Consider the following 15,248-nt stretch of genomic DNA (forward strand, 5'->3'; position numbering starts at 1 on the left):
CATACTTAGACTTCCTGAAATGATTATTCACATGGTCCTTAAATTTCACAATCACTGAGCAAAAACTTCTCACGTTATTGTCTGCTTGAACTAAATAGGCCATAGAAGCCCTCTTTCACCTTTAAACAAAATTTGGTTTTAGTCCCCTGTACAGTTGTATTGTCACTTTCATGTCCTTATTTTTTTTTAACTGAGTGTGAGAAATGAAATGGAGAATATTTACTGATAATCATTTCCTAAGCGGTCAGATAAATCTTATTTTCATGAGTGAGGGTGCCATGAGTGAGTACAGACTTCAAACTTTACCACTTATATACACATTTTGACAAGTTTGTAGCCTCTTAGAAAATCAAACAAAAAATCAGACCCTTCTAGCTAGATTCATTTTAAACCCTAAGATACTTATGAGCAGCAAACAGCATGAAATCTTGACAGCCTGAGAGTAAACTGTTCTGGTTTTATGCTGGTCGCATATAGCCATTTTCACTTCGATTCCAGGGGTGAGATTTGAGAACCACCACAGGGGAGGACAATGCCCTACCCCCATACAGTGTTAAACCTTTCAGTGTGGGAACCGAATTTTGAAGGCCTTTGCAAACAGTCTAGATCCAGATGAGACGCCACAAAACGTGGCGTCTCATCAGGATCCAAACTATTTGCTATTCTGATAGTATTCTTTGAAAAAAATCGAAGAAATTGCTAATTTTAGAAATTCTGCAGACTACATTTTAGCAGACGACAAATTTCCCAGCATGCAAAGGGTTAAATTAATCTCTTCATTTCTATATAGATCCAGCAAAATTAATAACTATTTGTAAAATAAGTTTGAAGTAGAAAGGGAGGAAATCAGCACAAAGGAGGAGAAATCACACCCCTAGCTTATGAGTGGAAAAGGTTTTACCCTTGACCTCTTAGATACGTATTTCAACGTATCTGCCCCTTAGAAAATTATATTTAATTAAAGACCTTTCTTACTAGATTCAAATTTTAAAGGTTTCAGTTCCAACCCTTAGATAGTGATGTGCAGCAAACAGCATAAAACTTGAACAGACTGCGAGTAAGAGTAACTCGCAGGCTGTTCTGGTTTTATGCTGGTCGCAAAAGCCATTTTCACTTTGCCTCTTATGGGGGAAGTGTTAAAGGTGGTTTAAACTTTCACTGCTTGAAATGCTTACATGGCAAACAACTCTCTGGATCTTATGATGAACTTGAAGATGTATTCAAGAGACTTCATGGCCTGTCTGAAGGATGCGTCATGCTCAGTGTCTTCGTTTGCGTTGTCCACGTATTCCTTGAGTATTGACATCAACTTACTGAAAGGGAAATGAACGACTTGCTATGCAAAAAGCTGAACTACATATTTCATACTTCAGAAAATATTAAGTAGCTCAGAAAGAATCTCTAAAGTGTGAACATATCTCATAATTTAAATCATATGTGTAAGTCCTACATTCCTCTTTAACACATATAGGATTGCAACTCTTCGGTGGAAAAGATATGTTCTAAGTGAATACTAACAAAATTAAACAAAAAAACTTCTATAACATTAAGTCAAATTCAAATTAATTGAACAGAAACTGAATGTTTGCTGGTAACACAATTTAACTACTATACTTAATTGTACAATCATGAACATTACATTTCTTTCTAAAGACATTAAACAAAAGTGGTCCATATCATGTATGCCTGTCACTTTCAGCTGAGTTGTCAATTCAGGAAATTGTTAAGAATTTAAATAATTTGAACAATGCATGCCTCTGGGATATTTACCTTAAATCTCCTAATCTCAAAATCAATTTAGGTTGGCCTTCCTTCAAAATATACCACCATACTAATGTTGATATATATATATTTATTTATAATATCATTCTAGGAAAAAAGGCTTTATGCTTGTGTGTAATATCTCATCAATTTCAGCTTTTATATAATTTTTTGTTTAAAGGATTTTTCATTTAAACAAAAATCAAGTTTATGCTGAAAGTATCTTCCCTGATAAGCCTGTGTGTACTGCAAAGGCTAATCTAAAACCACACTTTATGCATGTACATTAAAGGGGCCTTTTCACGTTTTGGTAAATTGACCAAATTTAAACAAGAGATGTGTTTGTCAGAAACACAATGCCCCCTAATGCGTCGCTTTTTCTTTTACCTTTGACCTTGAAGGATGACCTTGACCTTTCACCACTCAAAATGTGCAGCTCCATGAGATACACATGCATGCCAAATATCAAGTTGCTATGTTCAATATTTCAAAAGTTATTGCAAAACTTAAATGTATTTAATTTTTTAATTTTTTGACATTTGACCTTGAAGGATGACCTTCACCTTGACCTATCACCACTAAAACTGTTCAGCTCCATGAAATACACATACATGCCAAATATCAAGTTGCTATGTTCAATATTTCAAAAGTTATTGCAAAACTTCGATATTAAAGTTAAAGTTTTTGACCTTTGACCTTGAAGGATGACCTTGACAAAATCAGGCTTTTTTCGCTCCATTTTGGGAATACGCCACACTGGAATTTTGGGAATTTCGCGTCGTGAAAACCCCCATTTTGGTAAAAAAAATATTCGCAAAATTGGCTCAATTGCGAAAAATTATCGCATGTAAATAGTGTTTCTTATATTTCAAAGAAGCCGTTAACTGGTAAATAACGACTATTTTGATAACTTATTATTAAAATTTTACAAAGTATTATGAACATGTGAGATAAGTGCAGGTTTTTTAATCTGAATTTGGGGAAAAGGCCTGGCCTTTTTTGAGGTGAAAAAAGTCGTGCGAAGCACCAGATTTTGAGGAAAATAAGGAAAGTCTTAAATAATCATTAACATATTTTACAATTTTTTAAACAAATTCAAGGCAATAGATAATTTAATTATGCAACACTTTCTATTTTTTACAGCAGATCAGGTTAACTTATATATTTTAAGGTAAAAAAAAAAAAAAAAAAAAATTTTTTTTTTTTTTTTTTTTTGGAATTGGGATTTTTTTTTCAATTGGGAAAAAAACTACCAGATTTTCATTGGGAATGGGGCCGAATTTCGGACCCGTGGCAAACGGCGGAAAAAGCCTGAAAATGTGCAGCTCCATGAGATACACATACATGCCAAATATCAAGTTGCTATGTTCAATATTTCAAAAGTTATTGCAAAACTTTATGATATTAAAGTTTTTAATTTTTTACCTTTGACCTTGAAGGATGACCTTGACCTTTCACCACACAAAATGTGCAGCTCCATGAGATACACATGCATGCCAAATATCAAGTTGCTATGTTCAATATTTCAAAAGTTATTGAAAAACTATACTGTATTCAAGATTTTAATTTTTGACATTTGACCTTGAAGGATGACCTTGACCTTGACCTTTCACCACTAAAACTGTTCAGCTCCATGAGATACACATACATGCCAAATATCAAGTTGCTATGTTCAATATTTCAAAAGTTATTGCAAAACTTTATGATATTAAAGTTTTTATTTTTTTTACCTTTGACCCTGAAGGATGACCTTGACCTTTCACCACTCAAAATGCGCAGCTCCATGAGATGAATGCCAAATATCAATTTGATATGTGTAATATTTCAAAAGTTATTGCAAAACTTTACTGTAACCTTAAAGTTTTGGGACAGAATGACAGACAGACAGGCCAAAAACAATTTACCCCCGATCTATCGATCCGGGGGCATAAAAAAGTTGTTTAAGATTCGCAAATTTTCTATTTAGTTATGATATTTGTGAGAAAACAGTAATACTGAAATTTTACCATGCTCTAATATAGCCATTATATGCATCTTTTAATGATTTAACAAGATGTGTTTGTGAAACACAATGTCCCCCTATATGACGTTTGACCTTGAAAGATGACCTTGACTTTGACCCTTCACCACTCAAAATGTGCAGCTCCATGAGATACACATGCATTTCAAATATAAAATTGCTAGCTTCAATATTGCAGAAGTGACATTACATAAGCAATTATGACCCATATATTTGACCTTGAAGGATGACCTTGACCTTTCACCACTCAAAATGTGCAGCTCCATGAGATACACATGCATGCCAAATATTAAGTTGCTATCTTCAATATTGCAAAAGTATTCATAAAATAAGCGATCTGGGCCACATATATTTGACCTCTGACCTTGAAGGATGACCTTGACCTTTCACCACTCAAAATGTGCAGCTCCATGAGATACACATGCATGCCAAATTTCAAGTTGCTATCTTCAATATTGCAAAAGTATTCATAAAATAAGCGATTTGGGCCACATATATTTGACCTCTGACCTTGAAGGATGACCTTGACCTTTCACCAATCAAAATGTGCAGCTCCATGAGATACACATGCATGCCAAATATCAAGCTGCTATCTTCAATATTGCAAAAGTATTCATAAAATGAGCGATTATGGCCACATATATTTGACCTCTGACCTTGAAGGATGACCTTGACCTTTCACCACTCAAAATGTGCAGCTCCATGAGATACACATGCATGCCAAATATCAAGTTGCTATATTCAATTTGGCAAAAGTTATTGCAAAATGTTAAAGTTGGCGCAAACAGACCAACCAACCAACAGACAGGGCAAAAACAGTATGTCCCCCACTACTATAATGGGGGACATAAAAACCGGAAAATTATAAAGCGTTGCAACACGAAACGATTGAATAATTTGGAGAGTTCTGTTGTTGTCGTTACATTTTGTGAAACTTCGAGGAATGCTTATATATAGAATCAAATACACTGTTCAATGTATGCGGAAAGATGGTCGAGGGGTCTAAGTGGTAGACTTTTTACTCCAGGACTCCAGGGGTCAGTGGTTCGAGCCCTGTTGAGGGTTACTTTTTTTCTTTTTTAAATTTTATTCTTGATTTTTTACTGGAGCTTTTTAGAGCAAATGTTTACATTTATCAATCGAATGCATTTAATGACAAACTGCAAAACATGCCAAAATCTGTAAAAAGGCCCCGTTAATGCCAGTTTTTCCATAACATTTTAAAGGCTTGGTTCGGCTGACTTACATGTAGGCTGTGGTTTGGCTGAATGAAAGGATGTAGGCGTCCAGGATTGGTCGGAACTGGAAGTACCTGCTGTCTGCCACCAGTCCAATGATGTACACCTGAAAGACAACGGTGACACTTAACACTTACCACTTAGGTACGTATTTTCACGCATGCGTAGTCCCTTAGAAAGTTATATTTAATTTAAGACCTCTTTTACTACATTCAAATTTTTAAGGCTTCATTTCCAACCCTTAGATACTGATGAGCAGCAAACAGCAAAAAACATGAACAGACTGCGAGTTACATGCAGGCTGTTTTGGTTTTATGCCATGTTCACATTGCTTCTTATCTGGGAAAGGGTTCTTGTATCCAAAAAATAGTACGTCAGATAGTATTGTACAATCAATGATTGAGCCTCGTAGCATGAAACAGGGCTTCGTGCATGTACGCAAAGTTTCGTCCAAGATGAGCCTGTGAAGTACGCACAGTCTAATCAGGAACAACACTCTCTGCCCAAAGAAAATAACTGTTTAGAAGTATTTACAAATTCCATAAAAGCTTATAATATATCGTCAATGATTAGTCTATGCGGTGTGCACAGGCTAATCTGGGATAACACTATATGCACATGCCTTACGCCCAGCTTACCAAGAATGAGGCTCATTTTTACAGCTCATTTACATAATCAAGCCTTTTTTTGACAAAAGGTACGGTTCCACTTACCAGCGCATCAAAGACTAGGCTGTCATAGAGATCAGAAACTGTAGGCTGCATCAGAATGTAGAACAGCGAGTCGAGAAGGTCTTGCAGAAACTGAAATATTTACAAACATTCACACTTTTAGGAACAATTTCGATTTATAAAACAGTATCTTAACTTTTAAGGTAAAAAATCTATAAATATTTGTACAGTCGTGAGGACTTTCATGTATACGGACTCAAACTTATAAGTGGTAATCATGGACAACATTAATGCATTTTTCAATATATATTTGTGTATTAAAAAACCGCCTGCACATCAAATACATTAAAATGTTTCTAAATGGGACAATGTGCTTGGTAAGTGTGCCAATATTAAAAACATTAAAAACAGAACTAAATGGACTTTAAATGCTTTTTTTACCTGACAATTATTAACATATAGCACTCACAAACATAAAGCATACTGGTACATACAATTCCATTTAATAAAAAAAAAAGATTTAAATTATCCAAAATTGGAATTTTCACATAATTATTAATGATTTAGATGATTCATTTTCATGCATTTAGTTTTTAGTCTTAGCAACCAAACATCAAGAGATGAATGTTAAATAAAACATGCAACAGTCAATAAAGAAAATGATATGCTACAGATACAAACAGTTTTATGAGTCAAATAGGCCCTTAAGAGGCAGAAACTGAAGATAATCCTGGTCCCGGTTTAACAACTTTGCATCCTTGTCCCTGTACAAACTGTATCATGGTGTTTTAAACTGTCACACTCACACACAGTGTAACATTTTTATCCTGTACAAACTGTATCATGGTGTTTTAAAATGTCACACTCACACACAGTGTAACATTTTGACCCTGTATAAACTGTATCATGGTGTTTTAAACTGTCACACTCAGACACAATGTAACATTTTGACCCTGTACAAACTGTATCATGGTGTTTTAAACTGACACAATCACTCACAGTGTAACATTTTGACCCTGTACAAACTGTATCATGGTGTTTTTAACTTACACACTCTCACACAATGTAACATTTTGACCCTGTACAAACTGTATCATGATGTTTTAAACTGACACACTCACACACAATGTAACAGTTTGACCCTGTACAAACTGTATCATGATGTTTTAAACTGTCACAATCACACACCATGTAACATTTTGACCCTGTACAAACTGTATCATGATGTTTTAAACTGTCACAATCACACACAATGTAACATTTTGACCCTGTACAAACTGTAGCATGATGTTTTAAACTGTCACAATCACACACAATGTAACATTTTGACCCTGTACAAACTGTATCATGATGTAATATGAAAGCGATTGGTAAAGTATTGAAGGCAATATGAGAAACGGTAGCAAAAGTGTAATAGAAGGAAGTCTATTATAAGCCTCGGTGACCTTGACCTTGACCCCAGTGACCTCAAACCTCATCAAAAGGTAGAGGTCCATGCAAGGTACCTACATGCCAAATATGAAAGCGATTGGTAAAGTATTGAAGGCGCTATGAGAAACGGTAGCAAAAGTGTGACAGGGAGCATAAAAACTGTATAATGGCGTTTTAAACTGATACACTCACACACAATGTAGCATTGAGCAAATGTTTAATTTAGCGAAGTGTAGTATACTATGAATGCAATTAAATAAGTATTCTCTGCTTCTCTGCTTCAAGTAATTGTCTTGCAATTTCAAAGAATAAATGGGAGCATCACAATGAGTAATTTTTTAGTACAAAACTAAACATATATAAAAGTATTTCTGTATGTACGGATTGATGACGATGAAATGCTGCAAAACATGTAGCAAAACCACTGCATAAAAATATATCAGCTTGTTACAAAGTGGTTATTTGCTTTAAAATTCACACAAACACACCAAATGAAGCAAGGAAGTAAAAGGTTAACAAGAAGGGCCATGATGGCCCCAAAAAAGACTCACTGTTGTACAAGGAGTAAAACTTAAGTTGTATTGTGATCAATTATGTTCTTAAATTTATTGAGCTGATAACCACTCAGATGATTGCTTTACTCTCATTGTACTCATTGGGTATTAATTAAGAAAGGTGCAACAACTCATGTTTCTCTTTGATTTGGCCCATAATGATTGCCTATTATGATTTATGATTATGACTATTATTGGCAAATGAGACTAAGTATTTTTATCAAAATCTTTAATATTTTGCAATATTCTAAAACAATTTAAATATCAAAATAACAGGCTGAATCAAATGAGTCACATTAGCTGGGACTCAAACCCTGGTCCTTAATGATTAACATGAACATGCTTAACAATCAGCCTTTCACACTTGACAACTTTGGAGCATAAATTAAACTTTATGTTTGTGATACACATAATATCGAAATTACAAATAAATTTCTTTACAAATAGTTTTATTAATATTTATGGATGATTTTCTACAAACAAATGAGTTTTATCTTATTTGTTTGAATATAATGTACAATTTTGTTTTAAAATGTATGACCATTTTGTTAATACTTGTTGTCTTGGTCCTGAGTCATACATGTCTTGTGCATGTAAAATAAAGACTGAATACAAAGTGAAGTCTAAAACGTGATAGATGCTAAATTGTTGATGGCATACAGGCAATAAAAAAGAGGTCCCCATATCAATACCTTACCAAGTACTTTTTGCATAATCCAATAAAAAGACGACCAAGATGGCCCTAGATCACTCACCTGAGTCAACTTTGAACCCAGGGACATGATTTGAACAATTTCTGTAAACCACCTCAATCTGATGGCACATACTATGTCAAATGCTTTTTGGTTTTGGGGATTTTTTTTTAAGTTAACCACTGTTGACGGACAAACAGCTGTCCCAAAAGCTCATCCTGCGCATTGCACAGGTGAGCTCAAAAACAAAAGAAACAAAAATAACACTAGCACATATGAATGTATGAACACAACACTACCTTGACTATTTCTTCCCCATCAACCTTCATCAAGCCTTTAAGATGCAGCTTTAAAGACGCAGTATCATTTTGTTCTAACAGTTTCTGCCAACTTAGGCAGCCAAGTAAATCGACTGTGAAAGAGAAGACATTTATAGCTAGACTATATGAGATTTGATCTTGGAAAACTGGGCTTAATGCACTAGAATAAAATGTCATCCAAGACTGGCCTTTTCAGTTTGCATAGGCTTATCAGGGGCAACACTTTCCACTTGTATGGTCTTTTTTGTTTAACTCTTTCAGTGCTGGAACCCAATTTTGAAGGCCTTTGCAAACAGTTTGGATCCAGATGAGATGCCACAGAACGTGGCGTCTCATCAGGATCCAAACTGTTTGCTATTCTGATAGTATTCTTTGAAAAAAATCAAAGAAAATGCTAATTCTAGAAATTCAGCAGACGACATTTTAGCAGACGACAAATTTCCCAGCATGCAAAGGGTAAAAGAATGTCTCTTCTTAGCAAAATTCCAGTTAAGGCTGAAAGTGTTGTTTTTATTCGCCTGTGCAGACTGTACAGGCTAATTGTGGACAACACTTAACACACATACATTAAGCCCTGTTTTCCCAGAACCATGCTCATATATTGTACATGCCATGCAAAAAGCATACCTAGATCAGAACACAAGGTATTGTTTCAAATCCTCATGTTCATATGTTAAGCAAAGCAGATTTTGGAATATAGGAATTGTTTCTGCTAAAACACAGTATAGGTGCTGAGAGTAGTCTCCGTCACTTAAAATTGAAATGTTTGAAAGAACGTTTCAATCAAGCTCATTATATACCCTAGGGTGTCCCCTAGTCAGATCAAGTTAAATAGATGATTCAACATGTCATCACACAAGATGGAACCTTCTATAGAAAAAAACAATGCTTTAATGACAAGTAGAACAATACTTTTATCTTTCATTTTTATACCTGTTTGTGTTTTGTCTGTATTTTTTTTTATTGAGTTCCTGTTTCTTTACGGTACAATACAGCACCACCAATTTTGGCCAACTTGGACATCACATGGATACACATGAGCCTTTGTAGGATTTATACTTGTCCATAATATAATCTTGTAAAGGTTACAGACACTACAAAATTTATTACTGGAAACTACTGACGGTATTTTGCTTATAAAATCCATAATATTTTACCGATTTCTTTATTTCAAGAAGCAATACTTGCAGGATAGAATTCCGCATAAAAGCGGACCAATAAATGCATAATTTCAGTATGATATTTAGAGAATTCTCTATTTTATATTCAAGCTTTGTTCGAGTGAGACTACATAACGCTAAAAAATGGCAATTTTTAGAGCTTGTTTCCATGCATATCTCAACAATGGGTTACACTAACCTCTTGAAAGTTTCAGGAAAGTAAGAGAGGTACATGCCAGGCTTACCAATCTTTAAGCTTGGTTCATATCTTGTTTAATTTTTCTATTTCATGCATATAACATGAAAATTCATTTATCAGCACCAATACCGTGTTTTAGCTGTTTAGAAATGCATATGGGCCATGCTCTGTGAAAAGGGTTTTTTATGCATAAGCGTAGTGTCGTCCCAGATTAGCCTGTGCAATCTGCACAGGCTAATCAGGGACAACAGTTTCTGCCTAAACTTGATTTTTGCTAAGAAGAGCCTTTCTTTGTACGAAATACATCATAAAGCGGACAGTATTGTGCCAGATAAGCCTGAGCAGACTACCGGGCTAATCTGGGACGACACTTTACGCACATGCATTAAACCCCCATATGACACAGCACGGTCTTTATGTATGGATCAGTTCAAACAGTTGATATTTTGTCACTTATACAAATTAGAAGGCCTTTGTACTTTATTTCTGACCAGTTGCTTATAATCTTGCCAAAACTGCTTTGATTACATAATGAATACCACAACAGTTTTGTCACATCAAACTTAAAAGTGTTAAATCTCATTTTATAGTATTTAAATTAAATCTTTGCATATAGCTTTATATACCAAAATGATAATATTATTTAATATATTTTTGTTATTTATAACAAAATTATTAAAGGTGGTATTTTTGTTGGATATGAAACAATACAGTGTTTTCAAGACAGAAATATAAGCAGTCTAACTAACTATACTGGCAAAACATTAATTAACCAACATAAACCAGGTATAATGTGTGTCATTGCTTTTCACATTGCATTGACTAGCAAACTACCAACAACTGCCATTGCTAAGAGACCTGGTGTGCAGGACTGTCACAGATCAATTGTTTTAACGCCTACCTTTTTCTTTGCCCCTTAGCAGTAGACTTTTAACGTTTAGCATTATTACATGTATTATCCAGCATTACAGAAGTTTTGTATGATTGTTTTCAATAACTGTATATAACTGTATAGATTATGATGAAATAATATCAAATATACATTAGAAATGCTTACTTATTATTTCAAGCGGAATATTTAAATGTCAGTAATTACAAAAAACAATTACTACTAAAACAAGAGCTGTGTTTGTGAAACACAATGCCCCCTACTGTGCCGCTTTGAAGCCATTTATTTGACCTTTGACCTTGATGGATGACATTGACCTTGACTTTTTACCACTCAAAATGTGCAGCTCCATGAGATGCACATGCATGCCAAATATCAAGTTGCTATCTTCAAAATTGCAAAAGTTATGACCAAGGTTAAAGTTTTAGGACAGACACACAGACAGACAGACAGACAGACAGACAGACAGACAGACAGACAGACAGACAGACAGACAGACAGACAGACAGACAGACAGACAGGCAAAAAACAATAAACCCCCGATCATTATATATTTGGGGGGGGGGGGGGGGGCATAAAAAGTAAACTGCATTTCAATGTCAGTGAATTTGCATTCAAATTGTAAGTTACCTGTTAATGACAATCAAACTGTGACAAATACACCTTATTGCTGACATAGCATATATCCAAACATTGCCTTAGCTTAGTTTGACAAGTGTCTGTATTTTATGTATGTAAGAAATCAGAGGATACAAATACAAATTTACTTATAAAAACATTTTATTCTTAAACTGAATATTTCTAGTTTCTACTAATACTAGTATCTGGTACCATTAACATTGTAAACATGCTTTTTGCATAGAGAAGAAAGGACGGTTATTAGAAAATTTACAGCAAAAACATCCATTTACTCTCACTTTAGTTAATTTAATACATGAAAATTTCATACCTCATGAGAGTCATGACATTCGCATATTGACAAAAAGAACAGGCATGCAGACAACGTAATGGCATGTATGCAAGGTCAGTCTAACATCCAGAATATACAGCCCATCAGGCTTATAACGAGGCAAACACCAACCCATAAGCATAAACATATACATGGAGACGGTTAGCGAGTTTTGCTATTGGGGTCGCTGCAGCCAATGTTTATACCTTTACTATTTCTTCGCCCTCGACCTTCATCAAATGCTCGAGATGTTTCTTTAGTAAGGTCTGATCGTTCATTACCTCTTGCCAACGTAGCAAACCAAGCAAGTCAACTGTTGGGTATTGTTAGAGACATAAATAAGTTTTTTTAATCCTATCCTTTAGCGTTAACCATGCCAGCCTGCTGTTCCTTTTTTACAGACCGTCAGTTTTTGTACTTCCAGCATGAGCTTGTTTCATCGTAAAATATGTTGATTTTCCCACGAGCCAAACAGTAATTCAATCAAAGTTTAACACAACACCAAGAAAATACAATTTTAACTTAATGACAAAAAGACAAATCTAGAAAGCAACTCCAACAACAAAGAAATACAAATTCCTAAAAGAGTATATGAACTATTATACATAGGTAAAAGCACATTTTAATCATTTGAAGGCAGCAAATAAAGAGACATACTGAAGTGTTATTCTTGTTCCGATATAATTACTTGAATTAATAAGACATAACTATTGGGTAATGTGTTCAATTTTTTCTTGAATGTCCAGGCATGAACTTGTGTTGAATGAATCAAAGAAATGTCATCTAAAGATCAGTTATTTTAAGGACGCCTTATAAGCTTGTACTATATTTATCAAAATCTTGGGTTTTATAACTGACATACCAATAATACAATGTGTGCATGTTCAGAAATTACTACAGGCTTTACTATTAGGATACCCAAAAAACAAAAACAAGAACCCAATAAATATTGAAATAAAAAAGAAAAGAAAAGCTCATTTACCATTGTGGGTCAATTTTGTTGAACAGACAAAGGTGGATATCTTGAAGGTATCCCGATAGCTGAGAGAGTATTGCCCACTGAACAGGGGAATTTTCTTGTGCGTTCCACCAGCGCCTTGCGTGAAGTTTCCTGTGCCAAAATTATTTGATGCTTCCAGCTCTTTTTGTGTTGATGGCAAGTCAATGTATGGGTTGTGGCCCTTGTCTTCCCCCTTCTTGTAGTCGATCTGTGGAATGAGGTTAAACCTATCTATTTAAGCCCTATTGCTTTAAAACAGAAGCATTAAATAGGGAATACTTTGGTACTTTTATCAGTAATTTTTTACAAAATACTAGAATCAATATTTCTGTCCTATACAACATGAAACCCAATTGAGGGTGTTTATTAAGAATGTTAAGGTACCTTCTAAAGTAGGTGTATTAGGAATATTACAGTACCTTGTACAGTAGGAGTTCATGTTCACCATCCATAAGTGTTGTACCATTCTTGTTCAACAGCTTTACAAAGGCCATTGCAAATGGCCGCTCATTTTTATCTTTTGCTGAAAAGAAACAGAAATATATGCCGAAATGAATGTTATTACCCTTAATTTGGAAAAAAAAGGGCCTAATGCAAGTGCGTTAGGTGTCTTTCCAGACAGGCCTGTACAGTCCTCTTGGGTTTGTGAGCAACCCTTTCCACTTTGCAGCATTTTTTGTGCAAGGAAGTCTCTTCTTAGCAAAAATCCTCCAGTGCAGAAAGTGCCTACCCTGATTAACCCTTAGCATTTTCTTCAATTTTTTTCAAAGAATACTATCAGAATAGCAAACTGTTTGCAAAGGCCTTCAAAATTCGGTTCCAGCACTGAAAGATTTAACATGTTCTGACTTGACGTACATGCATTAAACCCAGTTTTCTCAGAGAGAGCATCAATGTCAATCAAACACCACGATACAGTCAATGTTTACTAAGTGGTGAAAGCTTTACATCCTTTTCCACCAATTTATTTCAGCATGTTAGCTTAAAAAACCCTATGGTTAGAGAGAACGCCCAAAGTCCATTAACTGGGAAAAACCAGCCCTTGGTGTCTTTGAGAAGATCTCATTTACATTCACTGAATGTGGATCCAACAGGGAACCTCTCTGTTGCAAGGTGGACATAATATCCACAACACTATTGCAACAATAGAAGTCTTACACTAATTCCTAGATGGACACAATATCCACAACACTATTGCAACAATGGAAGTCTTACACTCATTTCTAGGTGGACACAATATCCACAACACTATTGCAACAATGGAAGTCTTACATTCATTTCTAGATGGACACAATATCCACAACACTATTGCAACAATAGAAGTCTTACATTCATTTCTAGATGGTAACAATATCCACAACACTATAGCAACAATAGGAGTCTTACGCTCATTTCTAGATGGACACAATATCCACAACCCATTGGCAACAATAGAAGTCTTACACTCATTTCTAGATGGACACAATATCCACAACACTATTGCAACAATAGGAGTCTTACGCTCATTTCTAGATGGACACAATATCCACAACACTATTGCAACAATAGGAGTCTTACGCTCATTTCTAGATGGACACAATATCCACAACACTATTGCAACAATAGGAGTCTTACGCTCATTTCTAGATGGACACAATATCCACAACACTATTGCAACAATAGGAGTCTTACACTCATTTCTAGATGGACACAATATCCACGGCACTATTGCAACAATAGGAGTCTTACGCTCATTTCTAGATGGACACAATATCCACAACACTATTGCAACAATAGGAGTCTTACACTCATTTCTAGATGGACACAATATCCACGGCACTATTGCAACAATAGGAGTCTTACGCTCATTTCTAGATGGACACAATATCCACAACACTATTGCAACAATAGGAGTCTTACGCTCATTTCTGGATGGACACAATATCCACAACACTATTGCAACAATAGGAGTCTTACGCTCATTTCTAGATGGACACAATATCCACAGCACTATTGCAACAATAGGAGTCTTACGCTCATTTCTAGATGGACACAATATCCACGGCACTATTGCAACAATAGGAGTCTTACACTCATTTCTAGATGGACACAATATCCACAACACTATTGCAACAATAGGAGTCTTACACTCATTTCTAGATGGACACAATATCCACGGCACTATTGCAACAATAGGAGTCTTACGCTCATTTCTAGATGGACACAATATCCACAACACTATTGCAACAATAGGAGTCTTACACTCATTTCTAGATGGACACAATATCCACAACACTATTGCAACAATAGGAGTCTTACGCTCATTTCTAGATGGACACAATATCCACAACCCATTGGCAACAATAGAAGTCTTACACTCATTTC

At 35.2% G+C, this 15,248-nt stretch overlaps 1 protein-coding gene across 18 annotated transcripts in view; it reads right to left on the minus strand.

The window, feature by feature from the left end:
* The window catches only part of LOC127858677 (dedicator of cytokinesis protein 1-like), a 158,031-nt gene that overhangs the window by 93,290 nt on the left and 49,493 nt on the right, over positions 1-15,248 (minus strand). For 17 of the 18 annotated variants that reach the window (XR_008039019.1, XR_008039018.1, XM_052395889.1 and 14 more), the window contains 6 exons: positions 13,304-13,407; positions 12,867-13,092; positions 8,667-8,779; positions 5,733-5,822; positions 5,028-5,125; positions 1,176-1,313 (listed from right to left, as the gene is read on the minus strand). Coding sequence is in view for 16 of the 18 variants with exons in the window: in XM_052395889.1 (XP_052251849.1) it covers positions 1,176-1,313; positions 5,028-5,125; positions 5,733-5,822; positions 8,667-8,779; positions 12,867-13,092; positions 13,304-13,407 (769 nt within the window). In the remaining 2 variants the exon portion in view is untranslated. Of the gene's footprint in view, positions 1-1,175; positions 1,314-5,027; positions 5,126-5,732; positions 5,823-8,666; positions 8,780-12,090; positions 12,198-12,866; positions 13,093-13,303; positions 13,408-15,248 lie in introns of all 18 variants that reach the window. The other variant, XM_052395885.1, reaches the window with a different exon arrangement.

Source organism: Dreissena polymorpha, chromosome 14, assembly GCF_020536995.1.
Source record: "Dreissena polymorpha isolate Duluth1 chromosome 14, UMN_Dpol_1.0, whole genome shotgun sequence".
In the NCBI taxonomy this organism is placed as follows: domain Eukaryota; kingdom Metazoa; phylum Mollusca; class Bivalvia; order Myida; family Dreissenidae; genus Dreissena; species Dreissena polymorpha.